Consider the following 20151-nt stretch of genomic DNA (forward strand, 5'->3'; position numbering starts at 1 on the left):
CTCAACACTAATGACAACCCATCAGTGCCCATGATCATGTCACAAGCACACCAATAGGATAGTGGAATGACGTCCTTCTAAGCTGGGACATGTTATTTGTCTTCTAATAGATCTTTTAGGCAGTCACAGGATCCAGAGTCCAATTGCACCCAGAACCTCATTTTAGCACATTCACATGGTAGAACTCTAAATCCATCTACTGTAAAGTAATTTCCTAAATCGCTTTTACTTACCATGTTGCTTTGATGTTCTACGAGTAATAGCTGTAAGCGGCCTTCCTGCAAATTCCTCCGCATGGTTGATAAGAGCATCTTTCACTGCATCATATCCACACAGGATAACAAACCTTTCCGTGCCCATTTGGACGCTGAACACTGAGCCATACGTCTTTGATATCTGCAATCAGAATCCATATTGCGACCTCCATTATAATATTATGTTGCTTTATATCCCAGATTCATTTCATACAGTTTTTACATGCAGAAAATCTACTATGAAGATCTAATCAGTAGTTGCTACTTTTGGTATTTTGTTTTACCAAGTTTTCCATGTATGTACAATCGTGGTCAAACGTTTTGAGAAAGACATAAATTTAGTTTTTCAGAAAGCTTACTTCAAAATTTTTTTTTTATCTTTTAGTCAGGTGCTTTTATAACACTGGTCAACAGCATTTTTGGTGCCAAAGATATTTCATCGAATTTAGGGTATTTTTGGGGTGCTGATTCTGAATATGTCATCAGTTTTGCCAGATTGGCTCAAGTTTTTGAGATTTTTGGTATCTTATTTATAGCACTTGTTGGTAAATGCGACGCATCATCTCATTAATTTCTTTGGATTAGTACTTGAACTGAGCAGTTCTCAATATAGTTTTGTGTTAATTAGTGTTCTAAAAGTTTGTTCATAGCTTGATTTTTGCACTAACTTTATGTTGTTGTCTGTTTTCCAGTGAAAAGCATGAACTCATCAAGAAGAAGTTGTCTTAACGATCCAGACTCATTCTGTTACATTTGTGGTGAATACACACTGCCAAAACATAGAATAAACATAACAGACTTCGTAAAAAAAGTGTATTTTGCCTATTTTGGGGTTATGCTTGGGGACCAAGACAAGTTTTGGGCACCACACATAGTGTGCAAAGCATGTATCGAATTATTACGAAAATGGAGCAAAGGACAAAGAAAAAGCTTCAAATTTGGTGTTCCAATGGTGTGGAGAGAGCCAAAAAATCATCATGATGACTGTTATTTATGGTAAACACAGGTACAGGCACATCTTCACAATGAGGGACAGGCCTTCTTGCAGATTCCATGTTACTCCCATTTTCGTTTTTTATGCTTATTGAATCCTTGCACTTGCACTGCACAGAAATAACAGTCATCATGATGATTTTTTGGCTCTCTCCACACCATTGGAACACCAAATTTGAAGCTTTTTCTTTGTCCTTTGCTCCATTTTCGTAATAATTCGATACATGCTTTGCACACTATGTGTGGTGCCCAAAACTTGTCTTGGTCCCCAAGCATAACCCCAAAATAGGCAAAATACACTTTTTTTACGAAGTCTGTTATGTTTCTTCTATGTTTTGGCAGTGTGTATTCACCACAAATGTAACAGAATGAGTCTGGATCGTTAAGACAACTTCTTCTTGATGAGTTCATGCTTTTCACTGGAAAACAGACAACAACATAAAGTTAGTGCAAAAATCAAGCTATGAACAAACTTTTAGAACACTAATTAACACAAAACTATATTGAGAACTGCTCAGTTCAAGTACTAATCCAAAGAAATTAATGAGATGATGCGTCGCATTTACCAACAAGTGCTATAAATAAGATACCAAAAATGTCAAAAACTTGAGCCAATCTGGCAAAACTGATAGCATATTCAGAATCAGCACCCCAAAAATACCCCAAATTCATTAAAATATTTTGGACACCAGAAAAAAAAATTTTTTTTGTTGACCTGTGTAATTAGTACTGAAGTACAATTATAAACATTTCATATAAGCTTTTCCTCTTTCATTTTCAAATACATCAAGTTTCTGTAAGACTCAATATTTGCAGGGCTAACCCTTACTTTTCATGCCTTCATCCTGGCAGCTGGATATCAGATTTTGGGCCAAATCTTGACTGATGACAACCTATTCTGACCTAATCTTTGCTTGGAGGTTATTCACATGCCTGCGTCTTTATTTGATAACCCTCTCTTTGAAGATTGACCACAGGTTCTCCAAGGTTTTGAGATCAGGATAGTTTACTGGTATTTTTGTCCCAAAATTTCAATATTTTATTAACGGAGCCACTTAATTATCACTTTTGTTCATGGCATGGTTCCCATCACGTTGGAATAGGCATGTTTATCTCCAACCCTCTCCATGATTGTTGGGAGAAGTTTCTCTTGGAGTGTAGATCCCATTCTTTATTCTTGGCAGTGTTCTTAGGCAAAATGTCAAAAATGGGGGAGCCGGAGACCAGTGGCAAGAAAGTGAGTACTGAAGCAATGGCTTGACAGTACATCTTGATGTTCTTCCCTGGACATGAGCAGTATTTTTATGAAGTGGTCTTCATTGCGCACTGACATATTTGAGACTTCAAGAGAAAGCTAACAATCCTAGACAAGTATGGAGTCAGGATGCTTTACTGTTGGCATGTCGCGGGACTCATGGTAGCCCAGTCTTCTGAAGTCCAATCCCTGTACTTCCTGCAGAATATTAGTCTGTCCTTGATTAGTTTTGGACATCTGGAAGAATGATTGTCCAGAGTCTTGTATCATACGTAGATACAGTACAACATCCTGAGACCATTGGATTGATGAGCAAAATATTGCAAGGGAACTTTCCAAATCTCAATCCCATAAGAAGCCTGTTATCAATCCAAAATAAGAGAGTGGACAAATAAAAACACAGCAAGTGTGATAAACTCCAAGTCCTTATAGACAAAATAAGTTAGGATTTATATCCAGCTGCTAGGGTGAAAATCAGAAGTCTTGAAAAATAGGAAGCAACACTGTAAATATTGAGCCTTTGCATAAACTTGATGTAATTTTCAATTAAAGTTTAAAACTTATGAAATGTTTATAATTGTAGTTTAGTAATAAGAGAAACGTGAATAGAAGATTTAAAAACACTGAAGCAGCAAACTTTGTAAAAAACAAAAAAATTCCGTTTCAAGCGTTTTTTCCACAGCTATAATATTTAAGCAGAATTTTGAAAGTTAAGGGGGTGACTCATTAAGGTGCCTATGCGAGACATTCTGGTGTAAACACATTAGTAAGTCAGAAGTTGCGCAAAACTATTGCTACTTTTAGTGTTTACACGCCAGTCCTGACCGGCTATGCCAATATGGATGTAGCATGGGTGGGACCTGGGTGGGATGCCGCATGGTCACGCCTGCCTGTCAAATTCACAATAACATGCACCACTAAAGTGGAGTAAATTACTCCAGACATGTATGCCAGTCTCCGGCTTATGTAAATTTCTAGTGGCGACACATTGAGGGACAGATTCTCCTAGTCTATAAGGCGGCTCATGACGCTTTATTAATTGGATCACCGTACTCCAGCGAACACTTCCTTAAGATCTACGAGAGCTATGCCAGTCTTAATGAATTACCTTCTCAGTGGTTTAATTGCTGCATTGTCTGTACATAAATATACCTTTTCAGAATCAAGGATTCAGAGTCACTTAGCAGAAGAATCAAGGCAAATTGAATCACACTTTACATGGTTTGATAGCCATCATGGAGGAAAGTACAATTTCTCAAGCATGTCCAAAATTCGAGCATATAAAAGGGGACACACTTGTCTCCTTTTTATACATTGTTTTGTCCCTTACATTTGCATTGATTGAATATAGTTCTAAGTACATTGTGTTCTATATACACCTGCAATGTTATCTGCTGCCAAAAGATAGCACTGCAGACCATCATACGATAAAAAGAGACTAGAGAAAGAAGTAAAGCAGTGTGTGGCTGAGGCTATCAGGCATGTTTTGGGAATTCTGCATTCCTGAAAAACAGCAAATTGTAGAAGCAAGGAAACAATCAAAGTTTGAGACTGGAAAACGTATCTTACAATAAAGGAAAATAACAGTGAGAGCCAACAAGACTGTGCTATAAAAGCTATGCTTGTACATCGTTTTACCTCCATAAATGACTTCTGAGGTTTCCTTGTGTTGATTAAGTTCATGTTTCCAATAATTGGTATTGATTTAGGTCCAGGAGGAAAGTTGGCATACTTTTTATGATTCTTAAACACAATGGCCAAAAACAGGATGACAGCAAGTGCTATAAGGAGTGAGATGAGCTCCATTGTGAAAATCTTGTATGTCAAACCTAAAATGTGAGACAAAAATAAGGAAAGAAACCAACAATCACAAGTTACGACTATTGATCATCCTAAGAATGTGTCCCTCTAGAAGAAAAAGACAGTTAAACAAGAAATATAGAGTCAATGAATCTCATTTACCAATGTGGTCTAGAGGACAATTTTTGGGCATCAAAACTGCTCAGAATTGTTGAAAAGTGTTGTGAAAGTGGTTGTGGTTTGTTGTCCAAATATGATTTAGACCACAATAGTAAATTTAGACTTTTCAACATATTGCCAAATTGATACACATCTTTCTGTGCTTTGCTTCCTTCATCCCACTCTGCTAAACTTTCTTGTGATCCAAGTTGGGCTTTGCAAGTAGTTAGGCGTGCCCCCATGTGATCACCTAGGCTTACATATGGCCTATTAAGACCAACACTTATGTCTTCGTATTGAGACTTTTTGTTTATCTGCTATGCTTCTGCGGTTTCCAGTATCTCTGATGCCTGTCTACAGTCTCCAGGATGTCTCCTGTCTGCTTGCAGCTTCCAGTGCTTCTACTAAGTGTTTCCCACAGGCTTCATCTGCCTGCTGCACTAATGCCCATGTACCAACCAGACCTTAGGCTTCGAAGATCCACCTTACTTACTGAACCTGACACAAATCTATGATGTAATGGGATATTCTAACTTTCCCCTGTCTGTAAAGGTAATGACAAAGAAGTATTGAGGGATCTAGCAGTGGCATGTTAATGGTGGAGTTGGAAAAAAATGTTTCATTTGTCCATTAGCTCTCCAAACTGTTATCAAAAGTGTACAAGCAGATAAACTTTACAAAGCTTCATGGCTGCCCTTGCAAAAAAAAAGGTTCTTTGTTTAAAAGGTTTCCAGACTTTGGATATTGATGACCTAACCCTATTAATATTGACACCTGCTACATCCATCAATCATCTGTTTTCAGTTTTTGATGGTGGCCATAAGTAAACAGTGCATAAACCCAGAACATCCCAGCTCCATACATTGAGCGGTTTCTATTCGGCAGATCAGCTCCTATTGAAGTAAATGGGAGTGAAGCTGCAGTACCTGGAAACAACCATTGCACATTGAATGTAGCTGTGCTGTCAGGCTTTGGACGTTGTTTACCTCTGGCTGCCATTAGAAGGGAAAACAACGGGTGGGCAGCAGGTTGGATATTGGACCCCTCTGATCTGACATTGATGATCCTTCCTGAGGATTGTTGTCCAGGCAATCATCCATATTTTAGTAATGGGTTTCAGATTTTAACCATGACTGAGCGATGAGGTCATGTCCCTTTAAATGTAGTTAAGAAACGTTCCATACGCATATCCTATATGTTCTCTCTCACCTTGTGCTTGTTTTGGGCTCCACGTTCTCACAAAACAATTTCAATACGATATCACCACATACTGGCAAACCACTCGACAGGCTGCAACTTACATAACCATCACTGGAAGGCCTCATATAGACACATATACCATAAACAGCATACTGCAATCTATTATTTGTAATTTTTTAAAGCTGATTATCTTGTGCCACTTAGTGATAAGAAAATTTGAAATTGCCTCGAGACATGATATGTGTTTTACTCCTGCCCTTTAGTTTTTACTGCCATTGTGTGAATCATTTCTGCTGTCTTTCTTTGGACTGTTTTTCCTACATGTTCATTTTTGCCATGCAGATGAGCAGATTTTTCCCATTTTTTCTTTCAAAATTCAAAATCGACAAATTTGCTTTTGAATGGGAAATTTTTGAGACCCTAGAACATAATAAAACTTTGTTACAAAATAATATACATATAATCAGTTCCAATCTGGTTAGACAGTTCAACTCGGTCTTCTAGCATCTTTGGTGCCTCTGGTACTTACAAGGACTCACAACATCATTGTTTTGTGGGGTAATGCAAGTTAGTAAGCCAAAACTAATCTACAGGGTGAGCCATTTACAGTATATGGATACACCTAAATACAATGGGAATGGTAGGTAATATCAACTTCCTACTTGTCTCCCATTAGTATATGGGAGTGGGAAACTTTTCGAGATGGGTGGTGACTATGGCGGTCATTTTGAAGTCGGACATTTTAGATCCAACTTTCTATTTTTCAGTGGGAAGAGGGTCATGTGACACATCAAACTTATTGAGAATTTCACAAGAAAAACTATTAGATGAGCAAATTCTGGTGCTCTGCCCGGCTCTTACCACTTTCCCTGTGGCAGGGGCAAGTGTAGTAATTTTTGTTGGGTTGATGTGACCTTTGTATTGTCAGGTGAGTTCAAACTCACAATTAGTAGTGGAGAGGCAGTAAAAGAGTAAGGCTGACCTCTTAGGTTCCAGGTTACAGCAGTGGAATCTCCTAGGGGGCAGTATTTAGATTTCTGTGTCCCGCAACAGTGATAAAGAACTTGTCCAATACTTCATTACAGAGGGCGATCTTGAGGCATGCAACAACATAAACAGTTGATTGTAAGCACTAAAGAAAAGCCACAATCCTGAGGAATTGAGGACCTTCATCAATTCATCCAAAGCAAGCCTAAAAGCCCTTTTTGCTGCATAATCAAGTTGGATATGTAGTTCACTCGAAAGAAACCTATGACAACGTGGAACAGCTGTTGAACCTGAACTACGTGCAACTTTTGTGGCTCCCCAGTGGTGACTTAAAGGTGATTGCCCTCTTAATTGGTTTCTAGGCAGAATACACAAAGTAATTCTGCTTTCTGTGTGAGTGGGATAGTCATGTAAAAAAATAACACTGCAATACGAGACTCATCTCCGACATTCACTTCAGCCAAAAATGTCCAGCATCCAGCACTTGTTGACCCACATAAGATTTTGAAGAACTTTTTAAAGGCAATGGATAAAAATGTAAAAGCATTCAAGTATCTCATTGATAAATTTCCAAAGATGAGCGAAGCAAAAAGAAAAAAAAAGAATCTTGATTGGACCTCAGATTCATAAGCTTCATCAAGATGATAAGTTTTTGGTTTATTCCAGGGCAAGGAAAAGGCTGCATGGGTAGCATTTGGATTAGTGGTAACTAATTTTTGGGGAAACTCGAAGCAGATAACTGCAGATTTATGGAAAATGGAAAGAAAATGGAATGGAATCCATCAATGCTTGCAGAATGCTTGCAGAATACTATTGTCACGGGGGTACTGGGTAGGCTAAGGCTGGTTACCCGGGCCTCTGTGATATCCCTCAGACTAGGGAATACCCTGTCTGTCCCTCTCCCAGAGTTTACACTAATGGTGTGCTTGTCTGGACCACCAAGCCTGGCCCTGACTCCTGTTTCAGCCCTATGCTGAAACCACCACCCACCACCCAGTGAATAGACCACACACCAACCCTCACAGAAAGCACAGACAGGGAAAACTAAAAACGCTCCACGCCGCAGACATTCAGGAAAACACAATAATGTGCACAGGGCAAAGCAATTACAAATATAGGAAGGAGAAATATGACAAAGGATAATACACCACCAGATATGATATTTCTTCTCCAAGACCACCACTCCAGACCGGGATCACTAGGCACGAGGCACAAGCTATAATCGGCGACTTCCAAAGTCCAGCAGAACTATTTAAAGGCCGTGGGCGTGACCCAGCTTCCAACCCGAGTACCAGCTAGATTAACCCCTGGACAACCTGGACAAAAATCTAGCCAGCGCCACTGAGCGTATAGTGCATGAATGTGGAATTACCGCTGTCTGTCAGATGCCCTAGTGTGAATAGCATACGACATGAAAGTACCCCGCACTCTACGAAGAACCCCAGGGCCCTCACTACTTAAAGGACCCAGCTTGTCCGGATGACGGTGGTGAAACATACTGACCAGCCGGTCCGCATGTATGTCCGAGGCTGGTACCCAAGACCTCTCCTCCGGCCCATACCCACTCCAGTGTTCCAGGTACTGTAAAGTGCGGCGCACTACTCGAGAGTCAACCACCTTGGAGACTTCAAATTCCAAATTGCCATCTACCAAGACTGGAGGTGGCATCGGCGCCACGTCCATGGAACCCACCACCTTTTTTAATAAAGATCTGTGGAACACGTTGTGTATCTTATATACCGTAGGAAGCTCCAATCGGTAGGCTACCGGGTTAATGATGGCGGCGACCCTAAATGGACCAATAAATCTTGGACCTAATTTCAGGGATGGTATTTTGAGTTTTATGTTTTTTGTGGACAACCACACCCAGTCACCCACACTCAGGTCCAGACCTGGCACACGTCTACTGTCAGCCACACGTTTGTACCTAGCACCTACGCTCAGCAAGCGCTGTTTCACTCTCCTCCAGACAGATGACAGTTGTGCTCCTAGCTGGTTCTCCTCTGGGACACCAGCAGAGTCCCCCTGATGCAGAGTACAAAATTGAGGATGGTGCCCGTAAACACAAAAGAGCGGGGACTCCCCAGACAATTCCTGGTGGTGATTATTTATGGCAAACTCCGCCAAAGGAAGGAACAACGACCACTCCTCCTGATTGTCAGAAACAAAGCAGCGTAAATACTACTTCAAATTCTGGTTCATACGCTCGGTCTGACCATTTGACTGAGGATGAAACACGATGCGATAACTTTATCTCCAGCTGTGAGCAAAATGCTTTCCAAAATTTTGCCACAAACTGAGTACCCCTATCAGACACGATGTCAGATGGGACCCCGTGAAGTCTGACCACCTTCTGCACAAGTACCTGAGCCAGAGTCTTCGCATTAGGCAACAAAGGCAAGAACACAAAGTGCGACATCTTTGAGAACCGATCAACAACCCCCAAGATGACCGTGTTCCCAGCTGAGGAGGGCAAGTATGTAATAAAATCCATGGAAATCTCCATCAATGGCCCACTGGGTACCCCGAGAGGATAAAGTGTGCCAGCAGGATGGGAGCGGGGCGTCTTAGCCCTAGCGCACGTGTACATGCTGACATGTACGAGACCACGTCCTGTCGGATTTTCGGCCACCAAAACCGATTTGACACCAACTCCAAGGTACCCCTAACCCCTGGGTGGCCAGCCAGGACAGCATCATGATGCTCACCCAGCACCTTTAGGCGAAGATGGAGCGGAACAAACAATTTGTTAATGGGAAGCTCTGGTGGTACCTCCTCCTCAGCCTCGGCAATCTCAGCCTCAACCTCGGTCGTGAGAGCCGAGACCACTACACCCTTTTGGAGGATGGGTACCGGATCTTCCCGAGGTTCTCCCCCTGGAAAACACCTGGATAAAGCATCTGCCTTAGTGTTCTTAGACCCCGGTCGGTAAGTAACAAAAAAGTTGAAACGCGTGAAAAACAATGCCCAGCGAGCCTGCCTGGGGGACAGACGCTTGGCTGCCTCTAAATAAAGCAGATTTTTATGGTCGGTGACAACTGTAACATGGAGGACAGACCCCTCCAAAAAGTGTCGCCATTCCTCAAAAGCCAACTTGATAGCCAACAACTCCCTGTTGCCGATATCCTAGTTACGTTCGACGGGCGACAGCTTCTTGGAAAAGTATGCGCATGGACGCAACTCGCCCGAGGATGAGCCTTGTTACAGCACCGCCCCCACTCCAACCTCAGACGCATTGACTTCCATGGTAAATGGTTTCGAAATGTCTGGTTGCACCAGAATGGGGGCCAAAGCTAAACTGTTCTTCAGGAACTCGAATGCGCACACAGCAGCCTCAGACCAGGTGGATATTTGGTACCTTTTTTTGTCATGTCAGTGAGCGGATTAGCAATGATAGAGAAATTCTTGATAAACTTTCTATAATAGTTAGAAAATCCAAGGAACCGCTGGAGCACTTTAAGGTTATCAGGCCGTTCCCAACGCAGCACCACTTGCACCTTAGTGGCGTCCATTTTAAACCTTGAAGCGGACACAATATAACCCAAGAAAGGCAACTCCTGAACCATTTCTCAAGTTTAGCATAGAGCTTATTCTCTCTGAGTAGCTGTAACACCTGCCTAACATGCTCTAAATGAGTATCACGGTCGCATGAATAAATGAGAATGTCTTCTAGGTACACAATAACGAATTTCCCCAGGACATGAGAGAATACATCATTTATGAAATGTTGAAATACAGCAGGCGCTTTTGTCAAACCAAATGGCATCACCAAATTTTCAAAATGACCCTCAGGAGTATTAAAAGCCATCTTCCACTCATCCCCTTGACGGACTCTTATGAGGTTGTACGCCCCCCTGAGGTCAAGCTTGGAGAACCACTTAGCACCAGCCACCTGGTTGAACAAATCAGGTATAAGTGGCATAGGGTATGGATCACGAATAGTGTTGAGCGATACCTTCCGATATGCAAAGGTATCGGTATCGGATTGGATCAGCCGATACCGGCAAAATATCGGATCTCGCCGAAACCGATACCCGATACCAATGCATATCAATGGGACACAAAATATCGGAATGGTTCCCAGGGTCTGAGGGAGAGGCTCTCACCGGTCCAAGCATCTGCCTCCGTTCCTAAGAATGCAGGGAGTGAAGGACCTTAGATGACGTCGCGGCTTGAGATTGGTCGCGTGACCGCTCATGTGACTGCTCATGCGACCAATCACAAGCCGCGACGTTATTGAAGGTCCTTTACTGCCTGCATTCTTAGGAACGGAGGCACCGCTAAGAGCCAGAGTCCGCCGGAGGGGTGAGTATATCAATATTTTTTATTTTTATTATTTATTTTTTATATGAATATGGATCCCAGGGCCTGAAGGAGAGTCTCCTCTCCTCCAGACCCTAGGAACCATACGCACCGCACACTTCCGATTCCGATTTCCGATATCGCAAAAATATCAGAACTCGGTATCGGAATTCCGATACAGCAAATATCGGCCGATACCCGATATTTGCAGTATCCAAATGCTCAACACTAATCATGAACCGTAATCTGGTTTAACTCCCTGAAATCCTGACACGGGCGTGATCTTCCATCTTTCTTCTTAATGAAGAAGAACCCCGCTGCCACAGGCGAGGATGAAGGCCTGATGTGCCCTTTGCTCAGACTCTCAGCAATGTAGTCTTTTAAAGCTTGCCTCTCAGGACCAGAAATGTTAAACATCCTTGCTTTCGGCAATTTGGCCTATGGTTTTAACCTAATAGTACAGTCATAGGGTCGATGAGGTGGCAATTCTGAGCAACCCTTCTCTGAGAACACATCCGTGAAGTCCAGCAGTGACTCAGGAATGCTAGGAGTCACAGCGGACACACATGTGGCCAGGCAATTTTCCTGGCAGAATCCGCTCCACTGGATTATGTCCTGGGTAGGGTTGAGCGAAATGGGTCGGCCATTTTCAGAAGTCGCCGACTTTTGGCAAAGTCGGGTTTCATGAAACCCGACCCGACCCCTGTGTGGGGTCAGCCATGAGGTCGGCGATCTTCTGAATCTGGTATCGGAATTCCGATACTGAGTTCCGATATGTTTGCGATATCGGAAATCGGTATCGGAATCCACATTTAAGTGTAAAATAAAGAATTTAAATAAAAAATATTGATATACTCACCTCTCCGGAGGCCCCTGGACATCGCCGCTGGTAACCAGCAGCCTTCTTTGCTTAAAATGAGCGCGTTTAGGGCCTTCCATGACGTCACGGCTTCTGATTGGTCGTGTGCCGCTCATGTGACTGCCACGCGACCAATCACAAGCCGTGACGTAATTCTCAGGTCCTAAATTCCTCATTCTAGGAATTTAGGACATGAGAATTACGTCACGGCTTGTGATTGGTCGTGTGAGCGGTCACATGGGCGGCCGCGACCAATCACAAGCCATGACGTCATCTAAGGCCCTTCACGCGCTCATTCTTAAGAAGGAAGGCTGCCGGAAAGAAGCAGGGCGCGTCCGAGGGTGAGTATATACCTAATAGGAATATACTCACCCTCGGCTTCTTTCCGGCAGCCTTCCTTCCTAAGAATGAGCGCGTGAAGGGCCTTAGATGACGTCACGGCTTGTGATTGGTCGCGGCCGCCCACGCAACCGCTCAGCGACCAATCACAAGCCGTGACGTCATCGAAAGGTCTTTCAAGCGCCATTCTTAGGAACGGAAGATGCCGATTACTACCAGGGCGCGTCAGAGGGTGAGTATATCAATATTTTTTATTTTAATTCTTTATTTTACACTTAAATATGGATCCCAGGGCCTGAAGGAAAGTTTCCTCTCCTTCAGACCCTGGGAACCATAGTATCCCATTGCACTGCATTGGGTTTCAGGTTTCGGCCGACCCCGACTTTTTTATAGGATCGGCCGATTTCACTCGACCCAACTTTTGAGAAAGTCGGGTTTCGTGAAACCCGACCCGATCCTATAAAAATAAAAGTCGCTCAACCCTAGTCCTGGGTTTTCCAGTCAATCACCGGGTTGTGCATAGATAACCATGGAAAACCCAGAACCATTTGTGCAGGAAGATTACTGAGTACTCTACATGTAACCTGCTCGAAATGTAGGACCCCAATATGGAGTTTCACCTTAGCCACAAACTCAGTAATCTCTCCCTGTGGGAGATGAGCGGCATTGTTGGTGACCACCCGGATAGGATGAGGCAGTTTTTTGATCGTGAACCCGGCTGTGCGTGCAAACTCCTCATCAATGAGATTAGTGGCAGAACCACTATCCACAAAAACAGTGATTGGCAGATCTCTGCCAGCGACCATAACTCTGGCAGGGAGCATACATTGAGAGACCACTATGGAAGATATGCATAAGCTCAGAATGGCCTCTTCCACACCCTCTGAGCTTAGTAGTTTTCTGCCATTGCGCTTTTCTTAGAAAACAGAGGACAAGCATTTACATAATACCCATTTTTACCACAGCAAAAACAGGCTCCCTGCTTCCTGAGCGAGGGGGCTCGATGATGTGACACCCCTGCGATTTGCATAGGCTCCTTGGGCTCACCTGCAGCAACCTCACGTGCACCTACGCCCTTCCCCATAGGCGGCGTCTCTTGTGCCCCCTGACGCAAACGGTGATCAATGCGGACAACAAAATTCATAGCAGACTCTGGAGAAGCAGGAGTCTCATACATCAGGAGGGCTTGTTTAACCCTTCTCGAAACCCCATGAACAGTTTCAGTGCGGGGTCATTCCATTGTGTGTCCACCGCCCAGCAGCAAAATTCAGAACAGTAATCCTCTGCCATTCGCTCCACTTGGCAGAGAGTGCGTATTTTAGATTCTGCTAGAGCCATTCTGTCAGGATCATCATAAATGAGCCCAAGAGCAGAAAAACAACTCTCCACTGAGTTAAATGCAGCTGAATCAGATGGTAAAGAAAATGCCCATGCTTGGGGGTCCCCGTTCAGTAATGACAATACCAGGCCCACACGCTGAGCCTCATTACCTGAGGAAATAGGGCGCATATGAAAATATAATTTGCAAGCTTCACGAAAAACAACAAATTTACTGCGATCCCCAGCAAACTTCTCAGGTAAAGGAATCTTTGGCTCTGCAACTCTACCTGCAGTTTCAGCTTGCACATTAAATACTACCAGACCCTGTTGCTGAACCGCCCCCTTCAGCTCGGTGACCTGTAAGGACAGCGCCTCCAACTGGCGGGTTATGGAAGTCATGGGATCCATGGAATACAAAATTTTTTAGGCCGATTATAATGTCACAGGGGGACCTGGGTAGGCTAAGGCTGGTTACCCGGGCCCCTGCGATATCCCTCAAACTAGGGAATAACCTGTCTGTCCCTCTCCCAGAGTTTACACTAATGGTGTGCTTGTCTGGGCCACCAGGCCTGGCCCTGACTCCTGTTTCAACCCTATGCTGAAAACACTACCCGCCACCCAGTGAATAGACCACACACCAACCCTCACAGAAAGCACAGACAGGGAAAATGAAAAACACACCACGCAGCAGACACTCAGGAAAACACAATAATGTGCACAGGGCAAAACAAATAAAATTATAGGAAGGAGAAATATGACAAAAGATAATACACCACCAGATATGATATTTTTTCTCCAAGACCACCACTCCAGACCGGGATCACTAGGCGCGAGTCACAAGCTATAATCGGTGACTTCCAAAGTCCAGCAGAACTATTTAAAGTAGGGTTGAGTGAAACGGATCTTTCATTTTCATAAGTCGCCGACTTTTGGCAAAGTCGGCGTCTCATGAAACCCGACCCGATCCCTGTGTGGGGTCGGCCACGCGGTACGCGAACTTGGCGCGAAAGTCGCGTTTCGTATGATGCGTTTAGCGCCATTTTTGCAGCCAATGAAGGAGCGGTAGAGTGATGACATAGGTGTTAGGGGGCGTACACAACTAACGGCATTTTTTGCGCGTGCATTACAGCGATGTGCAAAGTGTAAAATGAGCGTTCTGGGAGCGATGTGCAAAATCAGCATTCTGGCGTTCAGGGGAGAGAGAGAGAGAGAGAGAGAGAGAGAGAAAAAATAAAAAAAAAATAAAAAAAATAATAATTTCTTCATTGGGTTTCGTGTTTCGGCCGATCTCCGAATTTGAACGGTGGTCGGCCGATTTCACTCGACTCGACTTTTAAGACAGTCGGGTTTCACAAAACCCGACTCGACCCTAAAAAACTAAAGGTCACTCAACCCTAATTTAAAGGCCGTGGGCGTGACCCAGCCTCCAACCCGAGTACCAGCTAGATTAACCCCGGACAACCTGGACAAAAATCTAGCCGGCGCCACTGAGCGTATAGTGGACGAATGTGGAATTACCGCTGTCTGTCAGACGCCCTAGTGTGAATAGCGTCCGACATGACAACTATTGGCCAATTGTCAAAGATGATCCAATGCAGTACAAGAGACAAGCAAAAAAGTATGGTCACTGAATGAGGAAGGACCTAATTTGGTGGTGAAATTTCTGTAACTGCTTATAATTTGCAATAGTGTTTAGACATGTGTGAGTAATTTAAAATGTTGCTAAGTTTCTTCTAAATAAATTTGAGAAAATTGGAATAACAAAATATTCTACATCTTTATATTTGCAAAAATAATAATGTTTCAAAGTACTGAAACTATTATGCATTAATTATATGCAGCAGTAATCTGAAAACTTTTTGATATCATAGAAACAAGAGCCAACTAAAATTTTTCATTTTCACATTTGAATTCAGGATGTGAAGATCATTAAGAATTAGCTGATTTAACTATTGAACCAGACAACTTTTGAAAATACGTAGAACAATGTTAACCCCTTCGCGCCACGCGCCGTACTAGTACTGCGCTGCCGGCACTGCATTTGTGCCAGCAGCAGTACTAGTACGGCGCGCCGATCACCGCGGTCTCACGCTGAGCGCCGCGGTGATCGGGTGCAGGTGTCAGCTGTATATGACAGCTGACACCCCGCAGCAATGCCCACGATCGGCGCTAGCGCCGATCGCGGGCATTTAACCCCTCTGATGCTGCTGTCAGCTCCCGGGGGCTCCCTGCACTCTCCCACCGGAGCAACTCAATGAGATCGCGTTGCTCCGGTGATCCGGAAGGAGTTCCCGGATCTAAGATGGTCGAGGGACTCCTTCCGGGTCATAAAATGACCTGGCTTGCCGGCGCCTGCAAGAGCTGATGAGAGCAGGCGCCGGAAAGCCTCCTAAGCTTGCCTGTCAGATCGTTGATCTGACAAGAGTGCTATGCACACTGTCAGATCAACGATCTGATGTAATATAGTGATGTCGCACCCTGAGAAAATAGTAGAAAGTTAAAAAAAAAATAGAATGTATTAAAAAAAAAAAAATCCCCAAATAAAGGAAAAATAAACATTTCCCAGTAAATCCATTTATTTATGTAAATTAAAAAAACCATAAAAGTACACATATTTGGTATTGTCGCGTCCGTAACGACCCGCTCTATAAAACTATACCACTAGTTAACCCCTTCAGTGAAAACCGCAAAAAAAAAAACAAGGCAAAAAACAACGCTTTATTATCATACATGCGATCAAAAAGACGCATATAAATGACCATGGTACTGCTGAAAATGACATCTTGTCCCGCAAAAAAAAAAAGCCACCATACAGCATAATCAGCAGAAAAATAAAAAAAGTTATAGCTCTCAGAATAAAGCGATGCAAAAACAATAATTTTTTTATATAAAATAGTTTTTATTGTGTAAAAGCGCCAAAACATTAAAAAATTATATAAATGAGGTATCACTGTAACCGTACTGACCTGAAGAATAAGGCTGCTTTATCAATTCTACCACACGTGGAACGCTATAAACGCTCCACCCTAAAAGAATTTCAGGAATTGCTGGTTTTTGTTCATTCCGCCTCCCAAAAATTGGAATAAAAAGCGATCAAAAAATGTCATGTGCCCGAAAATGGTACCAATAAAAACGTCAACTTTTCCCGCAAAAAACAAGATCTCACATGACTCTGTGGACCAAAATATGGAAAAATTATAGCTCTCAAAATGTGGTGATGCAAAAACTATTTTTTCCAATAAAAAGCATCTTTTAGTGTGTGACGGCTGCCAATCATAAAAATCTGCCAAAAAAAAGCTATAAAAGTAAATCAAACCCCCCTTCATCACCCCCTTAGTTAGGGAAAAATAATAAAATTTTAAAAAATGTATTTATTTCCATTTTCCCATTAGGGTTAGGGTTAGGGCTAGGGTTAGGGCTAGGGTAAGGGTTGGGGTTAGGGTTAGGGTTGGGGTTAGGGCTAGGGTTAGGGCTGGGGTTAGGGCTAGGGTTAGGGTTGGGGTTTTAGTTAGAATTGGGGGGTTTCCACTGTTTAGGCACATCAGGGGCTCTCCAAACGCGACATAGCGTCCGATCTCAATTCCAGCCAATTCTGCTTTGAACAAGTAAAACAGTGCTCCTTCCCTTCCGAGCTCTGCCGTGCGCCAAACAGTGGTTCCCCCCTTATATGGGGTATCAGCATACTCAGGACAAGTTGGACAACAATTTTTGTGGTCCAATTTCTCCTGTTACCCTTGAGAAAAAAAATGTGGGGGCTAAAATATCATTTTCGTGGAAAAAAAATATTTTTTATTTTCACGGCTCTGCATTATAAACTGTAGTGAAACACTTGTTGGTTCAAAGTTCTCACAACACATGTAGATAAGTTCCTTGGGGGTCTAGTTTCCAATATGGGGTCACTTGTGGGGGGTTTCTACTGTTTAGGTACATCAGGGACTCTGCAAATGCAACATGACGCCTGCAGACCAATCCATCTATGTCTGCATTTCAAACGGCGCTCTTTCCCTTCTGAGCTCTGTCGTGCGCCCAAACAGTGGTTTCCCCCCATGTATGGGGTATCAGCATACTCAGGACAAATTGGACAATAATTTTCGTGGTCCAATTTCTCCTGTTACCCTTGGGAAAAAAAATTGCGGGCTAAAACATCATTTTGTGGAAAGAAAAAATGATTTTTTAATTTTCACGGCGCTACATTCTAAACTTTAGTGAAACAATTGGGGGTTAAAAGTGCTCACCACACATCTAGATAAGTTCCCTTGGGGGTCTTCTTTCCAAAATGGGGTTACTTGTGGGGGGTTTCTACTGTTTAGGCACATCAGGGGCTCTCCAAACGCGAAATGGGTTCCGATCTCAATTCCAGCCAATTTTGCATTGAAAAGTCAAACGGCGCTCCTTCCCTTCCGAGCTCTGCCATGCGCTCAAACAGTGGTTTATCCCCACATATGAAGTATCAGCGTACTCAGGACAAATTGCACAACAACGTTTGTGGTCCAATTTATCCTGTTACCCTTGGGAAAATAAAAAATTTGTGGCGAAAAGATCATTTTTTGTGAAAATTAATGTGAAATTTTTTTACGGCTCTACATTGTAAACTTCTGTGAAGCACTTGGAGGTTCAAAGTGCTCACCACACATCTAGATAAGTTCCTTAGGGGGTCTACGTACCAAAATGGTGTCACTTGTGGGGGTTTCCACTGTTTAGGCATGTCAGGGGCTCTCCAATCAGGACATGGGTTCCAATCTCAATTCCAGCAAATCTTGCATTGAAAAGTCAAAAGGCGCCCCTTCCCTTCCGAGCTCTGCCATGTGCCCAAACATTGGTTTACCCCAACATGTGGGGTATCGGCATACTCAGGACAAATTGTACAACAACTTTTGTCATCCAATTTCTCCTGTTACCCTTCATAACATAAAACAAATTGGATCTGAAGTTAAAATTTTGTAAAAAAAAAAGTTAAATGTTTAATTTTTTTAAACATTCCCAAAATTCCTGTGAAGCACCTGAAGGGTTAATAAAATTTTTGAATGTGGTTTTGAGTACCTTGAGGGGTGCAGTTTTTAGAATGGTGTCACTTTTGGGTATTTTCTGTCATATAGACCCCTCAAAGTCACTTCAAGTGTGAGGTGGTCCGTAAAAAAAATGGTTTTGCAAATTTTGTTGCAAAAATGAGAAATCGCTGGTCAACTTTTAACCCTTATAACTCCCTAACAAAAAAAATTATGTTTCCAAAATTGTGCTGATATAAAGCAGACATGTGGGACATGTTGTTTATTAACTATATTATGAGATATAACTCTCTAATTTAAGGGCATAAAAACTAAAAGTTTGAAAATTGCTAAATTTTCATAATTTTTGACAAATTTTTGTTTTTTTCACAAATAAATGCAAGTCATATCGAAGAAGTTTTATGACTATCATGAAGTACAATATGTCACGAGAAAACAATGTCAGAATCACCAGGATCCGTTGAAGCGTTTCAGAGTTATGACCTCATAAAGTGACAGTGGTCAGGATTGTAAAAATTGGCCCTGTCACTTCGGGGTGAAGGGGTTAACAATAACATTCAACTACAACAAAAAAAAATTGACAGATTTTGGACTCCAGTAAGCTACTTTAGTGCAATTGTGGATAAAACATGAAAAAAAATCTCAGAAAGCAAAATGGAACAAAACAACAGTCATGTTATCAAGCAAACCTAAAAAATTATGCGGTCTGAAAAAATGGTGTAAACATAGTGTATAAGCTAGAATGAACTTTGTGCAAAACTAAAAATATATATACAGTACAACTTATCTAACAAAGCTATTTACATAACTGTCCCTTTCCCCTGCCAGGGATCTCAAACTTTGCACCCTCCATACATCTGCTACAGTATCATACAGTAACCTCAGAATTTTCTTTTAGGTAAAATGTGTAAAAGTAATAAAACTCTAACCTAAACATTTATTTTTATGATAGTTGGCATATTTTGGAAACATTTACCGTAATTTATTATAGATGTTAGTAGGAGTTGTGCTTACCATACGGTGTGGTGGATACGGTCGGCTCACTTCTCTGCTCGGTATCTCTATAATGAACTTCACGCTTTAAGAACATTATATACTCAACCTCACAGAGAATGTGTACACCTTGTACTGACATCACTCAGTGACATCTGACCCATGTACATCTGCAAACATTACATAACAATCAACATAAAGCTGAAGCCGTCTGAGCAACCACTGGGCAGTTATTCTACAAGCCTCCCATGAACATTTTCTCCCCCTGAGGCCCCCTCTTCATGTCCGTATAAAACCGCAAGTAAAAGAAACTGCGCCAGAGTCACCAGGGTTTTGGATCAGTGTGTCAGCCATGTTTTTCTGGTCTGATATGGATAAAGAAAGAAAGAAAAGTTCAAAGCTTTGTAATGTTAAACACATACTGTACAGAACACGGATGGCACACGGATGGCCTAAAGATGTAATCCATGGGCCGCACTTGTTTTTCACAGACCTGTAGACTTTTATTGTCCCTTGTCATCCGTTCTGCCAGAAAAAATTGGCATGTCTCCATGTGGTTTCATGGGACACATGGTACTTGGAAAAAACAGGGATACGTGAGTAATCCCATATGTTATAATTGGTACATATGGTATCCATGAAGAAAACAGATGACACATGTACCAGAAACCCAGACACGTGAAT

General features: G+C 42.5%; 1 protein-coding gene across 1 annotated transcript in view; it reads right to left on the minus strand.

Annotated features, from left to right (window-relative positions):
* The window catches only part of LOC143808696 (cytochrome P450 2B11-like), a 127838-nt gene extending 108241 nt beyond the window's left edge, over positions 1-19597 (minus strand). Inside the window, exons 1-3 of the mRNA XM_077291618.1 lie at positions 19489-19597; positions 4141-4331; positions 234-396 (exon numbers count right to left, since the gene is read on the minus strand). Of these exons, the coding sequence (XP_077147733.1) occupies positions 234-396; positions 4141-4331; positions 19489-19564 (430 nt within the window). The 5' untranslated portion in view covers positions 19565-19597. The remainder of the gene's footprint in view (positions 1-233; positions 397-4140; positions 4332-19488) is intronic.
* Positions 19598-20151: the final 554 nt, after the last annotated feature.

The sequence above is a fragment of the Ranitomeya variabilis genome, chromosome 2 (assembly GCF_051348905.1).
Source record: "Ranitomeya variabilis isolate aRanVar5 chromosome 2, aRanVar5.hap1, whole genome shotgun sequence".
NCBI lineage: Eukaryota > Metazoa > Chordata > Amphibia > Anura > Dendrobatidae > Ranitomeya > Ranitomeya variabilis.